Here is a 17,776-nt window from a genome sequence, read left to right as displayed (position 1 = left end):
ATGTGGGGGACGGATGAGGCCCTGGGAGCTCGGGGTCGGGGGCAAGCGGGAGCGGGGACATCTCTCCCCAGCCTCCCCGTCGCTCGGCACGGCAGAGCGCCGGCACCCAGCCCCGCACACGTCCCTCCACGCACACCGAGCCCGTGGGCAGGCAGCTGCCCGTCCATGGGCAGGCTGGGGCTCCCTGGTCCCAGTCCCTGCGGCCAGGGGGTGCTCAGTCCGGGCCCCCAAGCCCCAGGCCGGGGTCAGCAGGACGCCGTGTCACCACCTCCTTCCGTCTCGGGGATGGGCTCCAGCGGGGCGCGCAGCCGGGAGGGCTCCGGCGAGGCTGAGCCGTTCCTGCCGATGCCGCAGGACTGTCCCGCGTTGTGGATCTGCCACAGGTTGTCCAGCGCCTCCGCCTTGGCATGCTTGAGGAGGTCAGCCTGGCCCTGCGGGAGGAGGGGGCGTCAGGGGCCGCCCCCGGGGCTCTGCGGCTCGGGCTGCCCAGACCCTCGGGGGCTCGCCGGGCGCGGGCACCACCTGGACCCCTGAGCGGATCCATGCCATCCCCTATGCTCCCGGAGCACCCCTGGGTGCGCGGCGGCACGGCGGCGGTGGCATGGTGGGGCGGGGGTCGCGCAGCCCCGGCCCCTCACCTTCAGGACGGTGATGTTCCAGGCGAAGCTCTCCAGCGCTTTCTGCAGCTTGCGGCCCCGCAGCCCCTCCTTGGCCTCGATGCGGTGCAGCTCCTTGTGGAAGTCCATGCCTGCGTGGACCGGAGCGGCGCTCAGCGGGCACGGGGGCACGTGCACGGGGACGGCCACTGCCCACCACCGACGGGGACCGAGGAGGGACACCCTTCACCCGGCACGAGGGGGCAAGTTGGTGGGCTCCCCACCACCCCAGCAGCCCCGAGCCCGCTCCATGCTGGGAAGGACGGGCTGACGGAGCCCCCACCACCCCAGCACCGTGCTCAGCCCCAGCCCTTGGCACTTTGGGGTCCCGGAGGCTGCGGGGTGCGGAAGGGCAGTGACTACCCGGGCAGAGACATGGCTCTTGCACACCACAGCCCACCTGGGGGGCTCAGAGCGGGGCTGCCGGGCCCCCCCACCGGAGCGCAGGCCCCCGCGCCGCGCACCGCGTGACGTCCTCGTGAGCGGGTGCTATATTTACCCCTCCTGACGCAGCACCGGCTCCGGGCCCACACGAGGGCTCCCACGCAAGCCTGCTCGCCCACGCGCCGTCAATCAGCACGCCCCCAGCTCCGCACCCCCACCCGCAGCTGGCACCCTCCCCAACCCCGCAGCACCCGCCAGCCGGGCACGGGCCAGGCTGGCATGGCAGGGGCTCATCCGCAATGCAGCCAGGGTGAAAGCAGGGATGGGCAGCACCCAGGGACGGGCAGCACCCAGGGCTCGAGGGGTCGGGCAGAGGCAGCAGCGGTGGCCGCACACCCCAGAGCCTCCTTGCCCCACGACACTCCCCCAGCACAGCAGCAGGACTCCAGCTGCCAGAGTGGCACAGGAGGGTGCAGAGCCCACCCGTGCCCCACACCCCAGCCCCACAGCCCGTGCCCCCCCCTCTGCTCCCTCCAGCGCTGGCAGCAGCAGCGGAGCTGAAAGCTCAGGGAGATTTCCGGGCTGCGGCGCGGGCAGGGAACAAACAGGGCTGCTGGCAGCAAGGCTGGCACCAGGCTGGGGTGGCAGAGCAGGGCCCCCTCCTTCCTCCCCGGTCCCTCCAGCTCCTGGCAGCCCTCCCAGCCCCGCGGTGAGCCCACACGAGCAGCCAGGGGTGGCCAGGGCTGCCCCCTGGCCCCGCTCCAGGCACTGACAACCACTCAGTGGGTCGGGGTCCTGGGCAGCCGTCGGGGCGGGGGCAGGCGGAGGGGGTCCGGGGCAGGCAGCTGGCAGCACCTGCCCGCGTGGGTTCAGCCGTGTGTCTCGGGAGTTGTAACATTCAGTTGCCACTTCTACCATCAGTCCGTCTGTTATTTCTGGTGCTAATTATATTCTGGCGTTTGGCAGCTAATGACTCTTCCCCGCTTCCTCATCAGCCTCCTCCGCTCCCCTCCCTCTCTCCCCCTGCTCCCGCACTGCCCCTGCAGCCCACCCGCCCAGCACCTTGCCCTGGCACAGGCAGCCTGGCACCACAGCACCCTGGCAGCACCTGGCACCGGGCAGCTTCCGCGCCCACCCCGTGCCGCCAGGACATGGGGAAAGTGCAGCGCCGGGCTCGGGGCTGCCCCAGCGGAAATCGTTCCCGTGGTCGGCCGGTCCCGGCTGCTCTGCGGCTAAACTCTGGCCGGGCACACACCCACCTGGGGTGCAGAGACGCACCCCTTGTCCTCCGCCAAGCGCCGTGGGTGTGCAAGTGCACGGTGAAAAATGCCAGTATGCTCGGCCGTGCTTGTGCCCATGTCCAGAGCCTGGTGCAAGAGCCCTGTGGGGACACGTGCCCCCAGCCCAGCACTGGGGCACGACACCCCCCGTGCCCAGGTCTGTGGCATGGAGCAGTGCCAGGGCTGGGCCTGCCCTCCCCGGACCCACCTGCCTGCTGTGCCTGGATGAGCTTTCCGTACACCGTGTCGGCGGACTCGATCAGTGTCCGGCTGGTCTGGATCATCTGGGGAGAGGGGGTGGCGTGAGGAGCTGGGCAGCCCCCGGCCCTGGGTAGCCCCCGGCAGAGCGGACAGGGAGAAGGGGCTCGGGCAGGGGCTGCCCCTCGCCCCAGCGTGGCAGCCGGGGTCTGGCGCTCATTGCCCCACCACGTGCAGCCAGGTGCAGTGTGACCAGCGCCTGGCCGGCGCCCAGGTCCCCCTCCAACACAAAGGAAGGAAGCGGCTCCAGCTGCAGCTATTAATGGGATTTCTCCCGCCAGGCAGGACTGCAGGATGCCCAGGACGCAGGCAGGGGACAGGGGCTGCGGCGTCCCAGGGCTCGTACCGAGCCGGGCAAGCCTGCGCCTCGACAATACTCCTTCCCGGGCAGTCCCCCACGCAGCCCCCCCCAACCTCCCCCTGCACTGGGATGGGCGCAGCAAGTTCGGGGTTCCCCGTCCTGGGCTGGGCAGTGATCCCGGTGCCGCCGGCCCCACGGAGCATCCCCGTGAGGAGCTGAGTCCCGGCGGGACGGCGCTTACCGTCTCGTAGGCGGTGAGGACCTTGCGCAGCAGGTCTGGGATGGGGCCCTGGGCCTCCATGGGGGGGTACCGCTCTGCCAGGTTGAGGGTGACGCTGGGCGCACTGTCGCTGTGCAGCAGCCATGCGGCCACTGTCAGGATGCACTGCTTCATGTTGGCGGCGGGCGTCAGCCCGCACAGCTCCTTGAAGGAGACCAGCGCGTTCTGCGGGCAGAGACCGGTGTCAGGGGCTCAGCCTGGGAGGGCTCCCGAGAGCCCCCAGGCTGGGAATGTCCCCGTTTCCCCCGGCTCCCTGCTCCGGATGAGGCTCCTCGCCTGCATTCCCCATGGAAGAGGGGGGACGCCCGGGCACCTCTCATGGTCTGGCCCCGTCCTCCCCTGCAGAAACCAGCAGCCCCCGGTGCCTCCGCGGGGTCCGTACCTGCACGTTCTCCCGCAGGTCGGTGGCCTCCCGCAGCGGCTGGGTGGCCGTCCGGAAGACCTCATCAATGGCCTTGATGCCGGTGGCCTTGGTGGAGGTGTACTCCCGCACCCGGCGGCCCCGGCGCCCCGCCAGACCCCGGCGGTGCCCCTTGCCACCGCCGCGGCGGTCAGTGATGGCCACATGCACAAAGAGGGTGGCGTGGGGCAGGGGCTCCCCAGCCAGGGACTGGAGAGGGACGTGGCGGTAGCCGGGCTGCAGGCACTCGAAGGGGATGGTGTACTGGGCGATGAACTCGTCCCCAATGTAGTCGTCGTCCAGCACGACGAAGCGCAGGACGGCCAGCTCTGGCAGGTTGATCTGGAACTCCAGGCTCTCATCGAAGACAGGGTTGTCCCCGCTCTGCAGGGCTGTCTTGGTGCGGTGCTCGGCGCAGTCGGCTGGGATGCCGTGGATCTCGGCACAGACGTAGGGCTCCACCACCTCCCCCTTGGCCCCTGAGCCCTTGGGCTTGGGCAGGTTCTGCCCACTGATGACCTTGAGGTGCAGGAGCTGGGCGGGCACCCCGGGCAGGGAGTCCTTGGCATTGGCACTGAAGTAGGAGACCTCTTCCCGCATGATGGCGGGGCGGAGGACGTAGCCGCAAGCCCCGTTCTGCCGGAACCAGCCTGCGTTCAGGTCCATCATGAGCCCTGGTGTCTGGTAGTTCATGGCCACCATCTGGCAGCCGCACTTCCAGAAGTCCTGGGGGTTCATGTTGCTGGCGTCGATGCGCATGGGGCTGGGGTAGACACGGGAGAGGAATCGCTTGTTGTAGCTCACCAGCTCGGCCGGGCACTCGTTGGCGAAGCGTCCCGCCTCCACCTCGCTGAAGGAGCACATCTCCCAGTAGCGCTGCCCCCGCCGCGAGCTCTCGAAGTCCTGGAAGGGGACAGCCTGGCAGAGGCTCACCAGCTCCGAGAGCTCGCGGCTGAGGCGCACCCGCCGCGGGCCACCTCCCTCCGGTGCCTCCTGCTCCTCCTGGCCCAGCCGCCGTGCCAGCTCCCAGCCTTCCTCCTCGTCCGACACCTCCCCCTCGCTGTCCTCGCAGCCGGGCGGCAGCTTCTTGCCCTTGATGAGGATGCGGCCCTTGAGCTGCTCCGGGGAGGGCAGGTAGGACGCGGCGGGGTTGGGGGGCTCCAGGTACAGCTTCTCCCCCAGCGTCTTGCGCAGGCACTGGGCGGCGAGACGCTGCTGGGGGGCCGAGCAGCGCACCACCAGGCAGAGGATGAGGGGGTAGGCGGAGGCAGCGAAGGCGTGCTGGTCGATCAGCCCCACCACGGTGCGGAAGGGCACGCAGGAGGCGGCCGAGGGGCTGGTGTAGACCACGGGCTCGCCCTCGGGGCCGTCCCACAGCACCAGCTCGATGCTGCGGCAGCCCAGGCCCAGGGCGCTGATGTAGCCGCTGATGTCCGAGCGGCCCCAGAAGTTGTCCTCCAGCAGGCAGGCGCTGTGGGCAGAGCTGATGTAGTAGTGGGAGAGGGGCTGCGCCATGTCCTGGCACACCCTGCGGTGCTGCGGGTCGAAGATGGAGCAGTCGGCGGAGAGCAGGTAGCGCGTGAAGCCATCGATGGCCAGGTAGCCCTTCTCCCGGCCCTCCTTGGAGGGCTCGTACTTGCTGACAATCTCCAAACACTTCTCCTCCGTCACCCCCTCCATGCCCTGCTCCACCTCCAGGAACATCAGCAGGTCCTTCAGGCCCAGGTATTCCTTGTTGCTGGAGAACTGCACCAGCAGGAAGAAGATCTCGGGGCGGGTGCAGAGCTCGCAGTACGCCTCCACGAAGAGATCGCAGGCGACCTCCACACCAGGACGCTCGCTGGCCTTCTGCAGCTCCTTGAACTTCAGCTCAATGGTGGAGGTCTTCATGCCTGGGTTGAGCGCTTTGATCAGCTGCACGGCCCGGGACACGGGGATGCGGCCAGACTTCTCCAGGTCAGCGAGGTCAAAGACGGAGGAGATCCAGGATGTCCGGAGGCTGGGGTGGCCGGTCCCGGGTGCCTCAGGAGTGTGTTTCCCATAGGACACCAGGTACCGGAGCCCCATCACCCAGGCACTCACCACGTCGGCCGAGCTGGCCACCAGGTCCAGGGACTCATAGTTGTCTCCATAGATGATGGAGAAGGCGCACTCGTCCGGGAACTGGTCGGAGAGGCCATTGCTGCGCAGGACAGGCGTCTTCTTGCCCACACGCACCTCTTTGACTGACTTGATCTCGATCTTGGCCTTCTCCGAGTCCTTCTTGGAGGGCTCCCAGCGCACGGAGCGCATGTCGGCGTCCAGCACGAAGAAGCGGCTGTACATGCGGGAGTTGGAGCGCACCTTCTTCAGCTCGCAGCCCTCCAGCATGAAGGAGATGCAGGCGGCCGTGCTGTTGATCTTGCGGTCATTGGGCATCGTGCTGAACGACACCGTCTTCTTCTTCTGCGGCGGCCGCTGCCGGGAGCCATCCTGCCAGGGTGGGAGAAAGAGGCAGAGCCGTCAGGGATGGGGCAGGCAGCACATGCCCCAGCAGCTCGCGGTGCCCTCCTGCCGCCCGCTCTCCCCACCCCAGCCCCAATGCACAGCGCAGCACCCCAGGGTGCCCCAGCGCTACGTGAAGCCCAGTCCACCCCAGTCCAACCCTCTCCCTGGTGGCCGAGAGCCGGCTCCAGCCCGGGCCTCCCCCACGGCTCACTGCTGGGCTTATTTTAACTCCGCTTTCCTTCCTTCCTTCCTGCTCCCGGCCCTGAGCCGGATCCTTCCCCACTGCTCACTCACCCTCGGAGGCACGGCCATGCACAGGCAGCCCAGCATGGTCCCCGTCTCCTCAACCTGGGGATGATGGAGGAAAACAGGTGCCCAGCAAGACCAGCCTGTGCCACAGCAGCCCCATCCCTGCAGAGTGGCACACGCCACGGCCCCTCATGCCTTCCCCTGCGCCGACCCCAGGCACTGACCCTGGGCACCATGGCAGCAGGGTGCGAGGACGCCTGGGGCGACCCAAACGGTGCACAGGCAGAGCTGCTCCTGGGGAGCACCTGCAAGTGCCAGGCACTGGGGACAAGGGCGGCCCACGGCCCCATCCGGCAGAGCCTGCGGCTGCTGCTGCCCGTATGGGGTCACGGGGGTATGGGCTGCCTGCACCCCGTGCCACGGTCTGTCCATACCCCTGTGCCAACCCTGCCCCTCAGCGGGGAAGGGGACCCTGTTGCCAAGGGGCTGGAGGGGGTGGGGGATGAGGGAGAACAGCAGGGCCGGGAGCATATTATGGGATGGATTTCATTAAGTAGTGCAGCAGGAGGAGATTTAATCCACTTCAAGATTATGGTGAGTCACCTCTAATCTGGTGGTGGCTCTGGCACAGGCAGGTCCAGCCCAGCTGCCCGGATTAGGGGCAAGGGGTGTCCCCCTCCAGCCCCCCGAGAGCTTCCCCACCTCCTGCGCAGGGCAGCTGCAGAACAGCTGGTAGCCTGGGCGAGCACATCCCTGTGCCTTGCCCTGGAGGGTCTGGATCTGCCCCCCCGGGCTGCCCGGGACACCACGTCCCGGGTAAGGGGGAACCATCCCCAGCCCTCGGCCCTGCATTAGAGCCAACTGGATCCTGCTGCCTTCCCGGGCAGGGGCAGTCAGCGGGCAGTGGCACTGTTCCTCTGCAGCCTCGCTGCCTGCTGGCTAAGGCAGACCCCCCCTCAGCCTGGCGGGGGGCTGCTTCCCCAGCTCGGATCCAGGAGCTGTTGGCGTCCTCTCGCTGCCAGATTGCTCCGGGGAGCCGGCCGAGCGCCAGCACCCGACTTTTGTGCCAGCCGGCTCCCGGGGGTGCCCCCTGCCCAGCCGGCTCCCGGGTCCCCCGGCCAGCGGCCGCTGCCCCCTCCGCTGCGGGGGAGAGGGGCAGAGGGCAGGGCTGGGGCGGGGGGCGATGCACGGCATCCCCCGGAGCCGCACTGCCCACCGGGCACGATCACCCTCAGGGCCGAGGCAGGGTCCCGGCTGCCGGGGGCTGCCATGCCGAGGTGCGGGACCCCGGCCAGCCCCGGTCGGCGGGGGCTCAGCCGCAGGTCACGCCGAGGACCAGCCCCACCAGCAAGGACTCGTCGAGCCGCCGGATGCTGCCTGCGAGCCGCAATCTGAGCGCCGCACTGACGGGCAGCCCCGGCCCTCGCCCCCCCGCGGGGTGATGGCTGGCACCGGGAAGCGGCCCTCTCCCGCCCCGGGCAGGACCCCCGCATCTCTGCGGACCCGCTCCCCGCCCTGCGCACCCCACCCCGGGCGGCTCCGCACCGGGCCCCACAGCCGAAAACAGGAAATCCATCCGGAAAGGAAACACGGGCGGGGGGCCCGCCTGCACCCAGCGCCCGGGGACCTGCCACCAGCTGCGCCCACCGCGGGCAGGCAGACCCTCCCCTCCGTGTCAGCCTCGCCAGGCCCCGTGCCACCCCCGGCTAAGGGCAAAAACTCAAACGCCCTCCCCGCAGCCCCCCATGCCCCCAGGTGTGGGAAGGGCAGGGGGTGCCTGCTGCTGCACTTTGGGGTGCAGACGTGTGGCACAGATCCGAGAGTGCCCTGTGGCACACAGGCTCTGCGCTCCTCATCTGCGCAGGCGACCCTCAGTGGGCGCCGCTGCCGCCCCGCTCCAGGAGCACCCAGCGCCTGCTGCCGCCGAACGCGTTTGTGGCCGGCGAGCGGGTGGCAGCAGCTGCGTGAGGCCTCCTGCCCGCAGCCACCTGCCAGCTTCTCACCCCGGCCTGGGCACCTGCAGGGAAAAGCCGCTGCTCCGCAGTAGCCCCTTACACAGGCGCTTCCCAGGCGCCCTTCGACCCTGAGGACACCCTACTACGCGCTCACGAGGTGCGGGCAGGAGCGGTGCAGGCAGGAGTAGCGCAGGCAGCTGGGCTGCAGAGCTCCATCAGGCTGGCAGCGGAGGCAGGAGGATGCGGTGCCCACGGCCGCGGGAGCACAGAGCATCCCTGGTCACGGCGCAGGGCTCCGGCACGAGCAGGGCGTCCCAGACACGGTGCCGCCCAGCTGGCAGCGAGCAGGCAGGGCTTTTGCCAGCGCTGCCACACAGATCACACCCACATAGCCTGGTTCCGCGGAGGGAAGACGTGACCATGATGCCGATGCCAACCATGATGCCAATGGCGAGCGTGGGCATCTGGCTGGGCATGGAGGGCACGTCTGAACCCAGCTGCCCATGCCCTGCCCGGCTCTGTAGCACGTGCTAAGCACCTCTTCAGTCAATTACCTCCCGCGATCAGTGCCCTGGCAAGCATGGCAGCCCTAATCTCGGCCGCCACGTGACTACCACCGTTACTGGCCAAACAACCTCTCTCAAGCACAGGGATGGGGAAGGGCCCGTCAGCCGCCCCTCCCTTCCCGTTATCCCCCGAGGCCCGGCCAGGGGTGTCCCCGCTGTGCAGCAGCTTGTGACAGCAGGAGACAGAGGAACCGAAAGCCTCTGGGGCTGAGGCGCTGCCTGACCGCAGCTCTGCTGCCCAGCCAGGGGAGCACGACCACCATCGCCCCTGCTGGCAGCAGGACCCCCCTCCCGGCCACGGGGTGTGTGGTGGGGCCGCATTTCACCCATGGGACAGGTGACGTGACTCATCTGCAGACGGTTTGTCCAGGTCCCCGTTTCTCCCACTGCCCCCATCCTGGGCTGGGCAGCGCGAGCAGGGGTGCAGGCAGGCGGCAACAGCCGGCAGCGCCGGAGCGGAGGCAGTGGGAGGCCAGGCACAGCCAGGGCTTTCCTACCGGTGTTTGTTCCCTGCCAAGAAGAGAGCGAGTGACACATCCACTCCCCACAGCACCAGCTGCCGCTACCCAGCGAGGGCCGTGGAGCAGAGCCCCGTGCAGGGGCATCGCACAGCTCCTGGGGCTGGCACGGGATGGGGAGGGGGCCCACGCAGGGGACAGGACAGAGGGGTGCTGGGAAGGGTCACCTCCTGCAGCAGAGAGGAACAGACCGAATAGTCCCGCAGTCCCTCTCCAGCATCCTCCCAGCACACCGGACTCCAGCCCCCTCCGCTCCCAGCCTGGGAAGAAAGCAGGGAGCAGGTTCTCTAGCCAGGGCACGGGGATGCTGTACGGGGCCAGCTCTGCTGCTGACCGGGCTCCCCCTGCCCCAGCACAGCTGTCGATTCTCACTTTCAGATTCACTCCTCCAGCCTTTTCTGGAAATCCCGAAAAATAACAGAGCCGGCAGCTCTTCCCACATGTGCCTCCACTTCATCAGCAGCCAGTCCCTGCCCGGCTGCTGCCCCATTGCCCACGGCTCGTTTGTACCCCTCCTCCAAGCTGCAGCCGGGCTCGCGGTGCTGGGCCCCCTCCCTGCCCTGCAGCCCCCACACGGGCACTGCGGCTGAGCTGCGGGTGCAGCCCCTGACTCCCACCCACCACCGTGCAGGGGAGCAGCAAATCTGCCACAGACCTGACAGCACGGGAATGGCCTCAGCATCTCCCAGGGATTCGGGATCGGGCAGCTGCTCCCCAGGTCTTGCTGGGGCTGGTTGGGGCCCAGACCTGCTGGGGGTCCCCATAGACCCTTCCAGCCACCACCATTCTCTCTCCAGCCGCTGTGCAGAGCTGCTCCAGGCCACCGCTCCCAGCCAGGGAGAGCCCAGGCACAGAGGGGTCTCAGGTGCCGGCGGCTGGCCGAGCCTCGCAGCAGAGGCGCTGGAGGGGAGGACACGCTCTGTCCCTCATCTCCACTCAGGGACAGGATTGCTGCTTCCGAACAGGCAAGGGCAGGAGGAGCATGGCATGGCACAGCCAGTGCCTGCGTGGTCCCACGGGCAGCGTATCTGCCCACTGTCCCCTGCCCGCCTGCCTCAGCCCAAGGAGGGGCTCAGCACAGTCGGGATCCTGGGGCACAAACAGGCTCAGCCTGGGGAACTCACGGCTGCAGGATTTGGGAACCGCAGCCCTCCAGTGCCAGGGCAGGATCAGGCCCCAGATGGACTCGGAGATGCATGAAGGACCAGCACACCCTGGGGACTCTGGCCAGGTCTGACCTGCTCCAGCACCAGAGCCCTCCCCCACCAGTGCTGGCCCTTGGCCACCTGACCTTCACGTGAGGCCAAATCCCTCAGTGACGCACGATGGTGACGGGGGGATGCGTCCAGCCCGGGGTCAAGCGAGGAGTTCCCCTCCCGCCCGCGGTGCCCGTGGCCGGCCCTGGGCGGGCAGCAGCAGGGAGGCACGCTGCCCAGCCCCGTGAAGAGCACCAGACCCCAGCGAGGTCCCCGAGGAAACTGGGCACAGCCGGTGTCGGGCCGGCCCTTGGCTGTACCGGAGCACTGGGAGGGCTCCTGGCTGTCACCACACGGGCACAGCCTGGCTGCTCCCGCAACAGTTTGCAGTGGGAGCCTGGGCGGGCGTGGGGTCCCCTGGGGAGGGGCCGATGCCTCTGGGGAACTGAGTCCCAGGGGCAGGAGACCGGGGCCGGGCTGGCACCACGGGACCAGTCCCCACGCAGGGTATTAATAGCACCGGAGCAAGCCCGGCTTAAAATAGGCTGCCAGGAGCGGGGAGGCAGGTCCCGGGCGGACGCGACCTATTGTGTCAGCAAGCAACGCCGGCGTAAGTGCAATTAGGGAGGGTCATTTAGCAAAGCATGCGTGTGACCCGCTGCCCACCCGCGTGGGAGCCCGCCCCAAAACCTTCCCTGGCCCACGGCCCCGCCGGTGCCCCTGCCAGGCCATGGCACCGGCTCCGGGGAGGTGTCGGGAGCAGGTCGGGAGCTGGCCAGGCCCGGCCCAAGGCTCAGCACCTTCGCAGGAGGGAGCACGGGAGAGGGGAAGGTGCTGGGGAGCCAGGAACAGGCGTCTCCTCACCGGCACCCATGGGTGCCCCGAGCAGGACAGGGCGATGCTGCGGCACTGCACCTGCGGCGGGAGCGGCGTGGCCGTGCAGGGGGCCCGCAGGAACGGGCCCGCACGGCTTCGCACGGCCGCGCCAGGGGCACAGGCGTGGCCCGGTAGCGCCCGGAGCCCGAGCTGGGCTTTGCCCTTGGGGACCCGCGGTGCTGGGCAGGGCGAGGGGCTGCCGTGCCAGCCCCGGCGAGAGTGGCCCCGGCGAGCCCGGTGCCGCGGGCAGGGGGCAAACCCCGTGCCCGGCTGGGCGGGCGACCCCAGGGGCACCCATCCGGGACTGCAGCTGCCCCGCGGCTCTGCCAGCCCGGCCCGCCGGTGCAGGCAGTGCCCGGCTGGGCACGGCGGGAACTCAGGGGGGCGGCGGGCACGGCGGGCTGGCATGGCCAGTGCCCGCTGGCTCCGGGTCCGGGGGACGCGCAGCGCAGTTCGGCACGGTTCGGCCCCCCGAGCCCTGCGCAGGTGCCGGGCGGCGCCGGTCCCGGGGGGCGCCGGAGCCCGCTCCGGGGGCGGGGATGGCGGGAGGGGCCGGGGCCGGGGCCGGTGCGGGGCTCTCACCTTCATGATGCTGGCCCGGGGCGCGGGGGGCGCGGGGCTCCGCTCCGCCGAGTCCTCGCGGCTGCTGCTGCCCGAGCCCGAGCCGGGGCTGCCGCCGCCGCCGCGGGGCCCGTTGGGCAGCGGCGCGGCGGGGCGGGGCGAGCCCGGCGGCGGGGCGCCCCGGGGCCCCTCCGCCATCCCCCGCGGCCTCAGGGCAGCGGCCGCCGCGGGGCCCCGGGCGCCCCCGGAGCCTGCGCCCGCCGCCGCTGCGGGCTCAGTGGCGGATCGGGCGGGAGGCGGCGCGGCCGGGAGGAGGGGACGGGCCGGGCCGGGGGCGGGGACGCGGACGGGGACGGCGCGGCCCCCCCGCCCCGGGCTGCAGCGGCGGGGAGGGAGGACAGGCACCGGGCACCGGGCACCGGCACCTCCCGCTGCCGGGGCACCCCCACGGCCTCCACCCAGCGCCGCAGCGCCCGGGCCCGGCGGCTGCCCCATGCCGGTGGGACCTCGGCCAAGCCCGTATCCTGCAGCCGAGCACCCCCACCCAGCCCACGCCCTGCATCCTGGTACCCGAAATGAGCCTGCACCCTGCAGCCTGGCACTCAAACCCGGCCCACACCCTGCAGCCTTGGCACCCGCAGCCTGGCACCCAAAACAAGACTGCACCCTGCAGCCTGGCCCTCGAATTGACCTTGCACCCCGCAGCCTGGCCCCGGGGCTGGTGTGTGCTGCACATCCCGCTCCACCCGCACTCTGCACCCAGCACCCAAACCCAGCCTGCACCCTGCAACCTGGCACCCCCTGCCCCACAGCCTGGCCAAGCCAGGTCACTGCAGGGCCCCCAGGAAGGGCTAGGCTTGCCCCAGGTGCAGGCACCCGTGGGGTGTGCATGGCACAGGCAGCGGGACCAGCAGCCCCATGGGCAGTGGATCCTGTTGTGCAAGTCTCTGCCAGAGCACGGCTGCCTAGGAGCCCCCCTCAGATCGCCCCAGAGCCCGGCGTCACCACCTCGGTCTTTATCCAGCCCCACACCCACCCTACTCCCCACTAAACCCCAGCTTGTACCCTGCCAGTGCCTGGCACACCAATGCTGGCCAACCCAGCACCAGTGACCCCACCGTGCCATCAGCAATCCAGGTTCACAGCCCCTCCCAGGCAGTCCCCCCTCCAGTTGCAGGTATCCCCCAGCCACAGCTTCTCCCCTACTTGCAGCAGGAATTTCGCTTGAGGCTTTTTTTCCAGCAGGGATGGAGGGAAGGGGCCTTGGCCTGGTCTCCATCCCTGGCCGAGGTTTCCGCTGTGCCAGGGCAATGCTTTGTGTGGACCTTGTTCAAGACATTGTCCTCTGCCAGCGGCCTGGCTTGTGCCCACCCCGACAGCAGCTGCCTGCACAGCAGGGTCCCCAAGCACCCGGCTCTCCAGCCCTTAAAGCACACCTTAACGAGCAGGAGGGGACAGGACCCATCCCTCCCGCCTGGTATCTGTGCCTCACAGGCACGAGGAGCCAGCTGCCCCCAGAGCCCCAGCCAGCCGCTCAACTGGTGAAATATTCATGCCTGCCCCTTCCCCAGGAGCCCCGAGGAAACAACAGCAACTTCGCAACCACCGGAGCAGTCAGGGCTGTCATCACGCAATCTCTTTAATGAGGATTAAAAATAATAGTATAAAAAAATCAGTCCCAGAGTGCTGGCCTTTATTTATTTTTGACAGATAATCCTCCTTTATTTTGCTTCTGTTTTTTTAAACGCTAAAATCAGCCCTTGCTGGAGCTCATTGTTTCCTTAACCAGCAGACATGAGCTGGAGCCCTGTGGAGGGGCTGCTCTGTGGCAGCTGGCACCTGCCACCACCGGCCATCCTGTGCCCTGCCCATGGTGTCCCTGCCCACAGTGTCCCTGCCAGGGAACACAATGCCACAGGGCCCTGGAGCTCAGCACAGGGATGAGCCGCGCTCCCGCAAGGGCCCACGGCTCCGCTGCTCCTCCTGCTCCCAGGGAGGTCACCGCTGTCCACCCTGCACCAGCTGTGGGGTGTGATGGCCGAGGCGTCCCTCGGGAAAGGCACAGGCGCCCGCTCCGCTGTGGCTGCCTGCGGGTGCTGCCAAGGCACTGAGCAGAGTGGGGCAAGCCATGCCCATTGGCACCAGGACCCCACTGCCCCGTGATGCTCCCAAGCACCCGGGGTCCCACCCTGTGCCCAAACAGCCCAGCCAAGGGCCAGGTCTGTTGGCGAGAGGCCCGGGCTGGCCCTGGGGCTGGAATGTGCTGCGTGTCCCGCTCCATCCCTGCAGGCAGCACCGAGGGAGGTGCCCACCAGCACCCGCTGACACAGTGGAGCAGGGACACAGTCGATCTCATTGGCTGCATCTGCTCCACTTAGCCAAACCCTCCAGGGCTGGGCACCCTGCGCCCCCCATCAGGGACCTGGCCCTGCTCCCTTCCTGGAGGGCACATCCCAAGTGAACCCCAGGGGCGGGAGGGCTGCTGGACCCCCGGGCTGCCCTAGGAGATGACGGTGCCCTGGATGAGCTGCAGCAGCCGCTCCTCCCGCAGGACCCTGGGCATGGGGATGGGGGAGCCCAGTGCCTCCCGCAACCGGGCGAAGGCCCCGGCCCCCACCAGGTGCAGGCGCAGGGGCCCGATGCTGCCCTTGAAGCGGAAGGATTTATAGACGGGGAAATCCTCCTGGAGACACTGGTCCAGCTGCAGAGAGAGGGCAGGCTGCCTGCATGGCTCCAACACTGGCCGTCCCAGCAGAGTGGCTGTCACGTCCCCCAGTGCCCAGGGCCTTGCCAGTGGCTGTAGCCCCCCAAGAAGGGCTGGGCTGTGCCCGTGTCCCCAGCCAGCCCCGGGCTGTGCCCATGCCCCCCAGCCAGTCCCATAGCGAAGCATCTCTGTGGCACAGAGGCTGCTGGGTCAGCACCGCCACTGCGTGGCTGCGGCCACCCCACCGCCTTGCCCGCCCCGCGGGCAGCATGCGGGCAGGGTGCAGGCAGGGTGTGGGCAGCGGTACCCGCCCCAGAGCTGAGCCCACATCCCCCTCACCTTGTAGCGCTGCCCCTCCGACAGGTCCCGCAGGCCCCGCAGCTCCACAAACACCTGGTAGTGGGGAGCATAAGCCCCCGAAGAAGCGCCTGCAGCAGCACGACAAGCATGTTAAAGCTGCTGGGCACAGGCGAGCCAGAGCCAAGCAGGGCACAGGAGGGCCAGCAGAGCCCTGGGCAACACCAACCGTGCTTTTGAGGGCACTGAGGCAGCTCTCAGGGGAACTCACCCAGCAGGGAACTCTCCACGCAGACATAGTCGACCAGGCGAGCGCCCGGCCACATGCCCACGGCGCGGCACAGGCTCTGGCAGAACCGCTCCTCAGGGATGCTCTCTCCCCGCACGCTCAGTGCCTGACTCTCCCTGCGGCACAGGGGCCGGAGGTGGGTGCCCCACTCTGGGGGTGCTGGCAGCACCATCCCACCCAGACCCTGCCCATCACAGAGCTCCCCGAGATGAGGGCAGAGGCTGGGGTGTCCTCACCTGCGCACGGGCTCCACCATGGGACACTGCTTGTGGAAGCCGGTCACCCTCAGCACTTCCCTGGCACAGCACCTGCATGGGCAAGGGGATTGTGAAGGGGGCCGGTGCCAGGCACTCGGGGCTGGGGCAGACAGCCCCCTGGACCACCGCGGCAGGGAGGAGGCACCTGTACTCTCCAGGTCGGGCCGTCAGGACCAGCCCGTACTCGCGTCCCTCCCAGAGCTCGTCCAGCAGCACCGTCTGTGGCTCCTCCTCAGCTGGGCAGGGCAGGAACTCGTAGAAAGCCCAGTCGGGGCACAGCAGGAATCGGGGCATTGGCTCCTCTGGCCACAGGTTCACACCGAGCAGGGCTGGGCAGAGTGCAGCACGGGTCAGTGTGAGCCCCCCAAACCCCCTGTCCCTGCCCACACAGCCTCACTCCCCTCGAAGGGAGAACCTCTTGGCTGGTGCCAGGACAGAGCTGTTTTCAGGGAGCAGCAGGTTTCTCCAGGGAGGGACATCACACAGAGATGCACCCGTGTCTGCGGGGGCAGAGGGGTTCGTGCTGCCATACAGCAGCAGTTCCCCCACGCACCCAGGGCAGGCTCAGGGACAGCCCTGCGTGCCCGACACTCACCTCCTGCCGCCTGGTAGAAGGGGCAGTAGAAGGGCAGCCCCTTGCAGTCGGCCTGGCGGAGGGTGTCGCAGTAGAGCTGTTCCGCACCATGTGCCGTCCCCACCACCACCACCTCCAGCTGTGGCCACAGGCGTTGCACGATGCCCTCGAAGCCGCGGGCGCACTCAGCCCGGACCTCAGCTGCCCGGCTGGAATCGGGGGCCAGCAGCGCCTGCAGCCGTCCCCGCGCACCCTCAGGCAGCCCAGGCTGGGGGCTCAGTGTGCCCAGCGCCAGGTCCTGGGCCAGCCCGGGCCAGCCACTATGCAGGGCCGCCAGCGCGTCGTGCAGCTCGGCTGCCAGCCCGGCCTCCAGCACACGCAGGGCGCGCACCCCGCAGGGCGAAGAGCAGCTGCACCCTCAGAGTGGCAGCCCGCGAGGGCAGGGTGCCCGCCTCGGCCGGGGTGCAATACAGAGTGGGCAGGGGCCAGCCCGCCGGGGCGCAGGGGCCACTGGGCGCCCAGGAGAGCAGGGCTGTGCCCCAGCGGTCCAGCGCCTTCGGGAAGGCGGCACGGAGGGCATCCAGGTAGAGCAGGGACCCCTGCGCAGGGAGAGGCGGGGGTCAGGCGGGGCAGCCTGTGCAGGGTGCCCACGCTGCCCTCCCTGCCCCGCGGCCCCGTACCTGCAGCGAGGGGTCGGTGCCCCAGCAGCTGCGGAGCAGGGCCCAGGGGCGCAGCGGGGGGACCTGCCCCCCGGGCGCCCCGTCAGGGCAGCTCTGCCCCAGGGGGTGCCGCTCCCGGAAAGCCTCCGAGTCTGCCGAGAGAGAGGTGGCGTGAGGAGGGACGACCCCCGGCGGACCCCCCCGCCCGCCCCGCCGCCCGCCCCGCCGCCCCGCTCTCACCGCGGGCCGTGCCGACGGGCAGCAGCCGCCGCAGCCGCCGCTCCTGGCCGAGCCGCACCTCGCTGCCCAGCCGCTCCAGCCGCCGCCGGTACCAGCCCGCGGCCCGGTGCAGCGCGGAGCGGGCCAGGCGGTGCCGCAGCGCGGGGGCGACGGGCAGCCCCACGGCCACGGCCACCGCCACGGCTACAGCCACGGCCACCGCCACCGCGGGCAGCATCCCGGGGCGCGCACCGCCGCTACCGGCACAGCGCGCCCGCCGCCCCCGAGCAGGGACGCGGGCACCGGGCCGCCCCTGGCCCCGCTGCCCCGCGGCTATTCCGCCTCCGGCAGAAATGACGGCGAACGGCCGCGACCGGCGCCGCCCCCGCCCTCAGCTCCGCCTTGGGTTTTGTTTCGTTTTCTTCTTTCTACAAAACACCCGACGCGGCCACGGCCGCCCCGTCCAGCGGGGACTTAAATCGCAATTAAAACCCCAGAGCAAAGCCCCCCCGTTCTCCGCGCCTTGGCGAGAGAAAGAGCCTTCTTTCAAAGAAATGGTGGAATTTGTCTCGTGCGCTTTGCTTTTTCCTCCAGGAAACGTCCCCAGACCCACCTCTTCCCCAGCGCCAGCCCCCCCGGGCATGCCGGGGAGCTGCCCCGCTGCTCTCGGGGAGTTGGGGACACGGACCCCAACTGCGCCTGGTCCCGGGGCATCACTTACCTGCTGCGCATCGTCCAGAAATTGAGGAGCATGGAGCCACCCACACACCCCCACGGCCCCTGGCCCCAGCCCACGGCACACCGGTGAGG

The 17,776-nt window shown here is 69.6% G+C and overlaps 2 protein-coding genes across 2 annotated transcripts; both read right to left on the bottom strand.

Annotated features, from left to right (window-relative positions):
- Positions 1-245: 245 nt before the first annotated feature.
- Positions 246-12,165, bottom strand: LOC104381852 (inactive phospholipase C-like protein 2). The gene is made up of 6 exons (XM_086626549.1): positions 11,989-12,165; positions 3,542-6,031; positions 3,121-3,324; positions 2,529-2,604; positions 639-748; positions 246-431 (listed from the first exon to the last, which is right to left on the bottom strand). Exons 1-6 carry the CDS (start codon positions 12,163-12,165, stop codon positions 246-248), a joined length of 3,243 nt encoding a protein of 1,080 aa, XP_086482675.1.
- A 1,975-nt stretch (positions 12,166-14,140) lies between these two features.
- Positions 14,141-17,204, bottom strand: GHDC (GH3 domain containing). The gene is given in 9 exon segments (XM_086626672.1): positions 14,141-14,668; positions 15,011-15,099; positions 15,240-15,373; positions 15,494-15,565; positions 15,660-15,843; positions 16,110-16,479; positions 16,481-16,687; positions 16,769-16,984; positions 16,986-17,204. Coding segments are annotated over 9 exon segments (1,692 nt in total). The 3' UTR covers positions 14,141-14,467.
- Positions 17,205-17,776: the final 572 nt, after the last annotated feature.

Source organism: Tauraco erythrolophus, chromosome 25 (genome assembly GCF_009769465.1).
Source record: "Tauraco erythrolophus isolate bTauEry1 chromosome 25, bTauEry1.pri, whole genome shotgun sequence".
In the NCBI taxonomy this organism is placed as follows: Eukaryota; Metazoa; Chordata; class Aves; order Musophagiformes; family Musophagidae; genus Tauraco; species Tauraco erythrolophus.
This window is presented reverse-complemented; position numbering and strand designations above follow the sequence as displayed.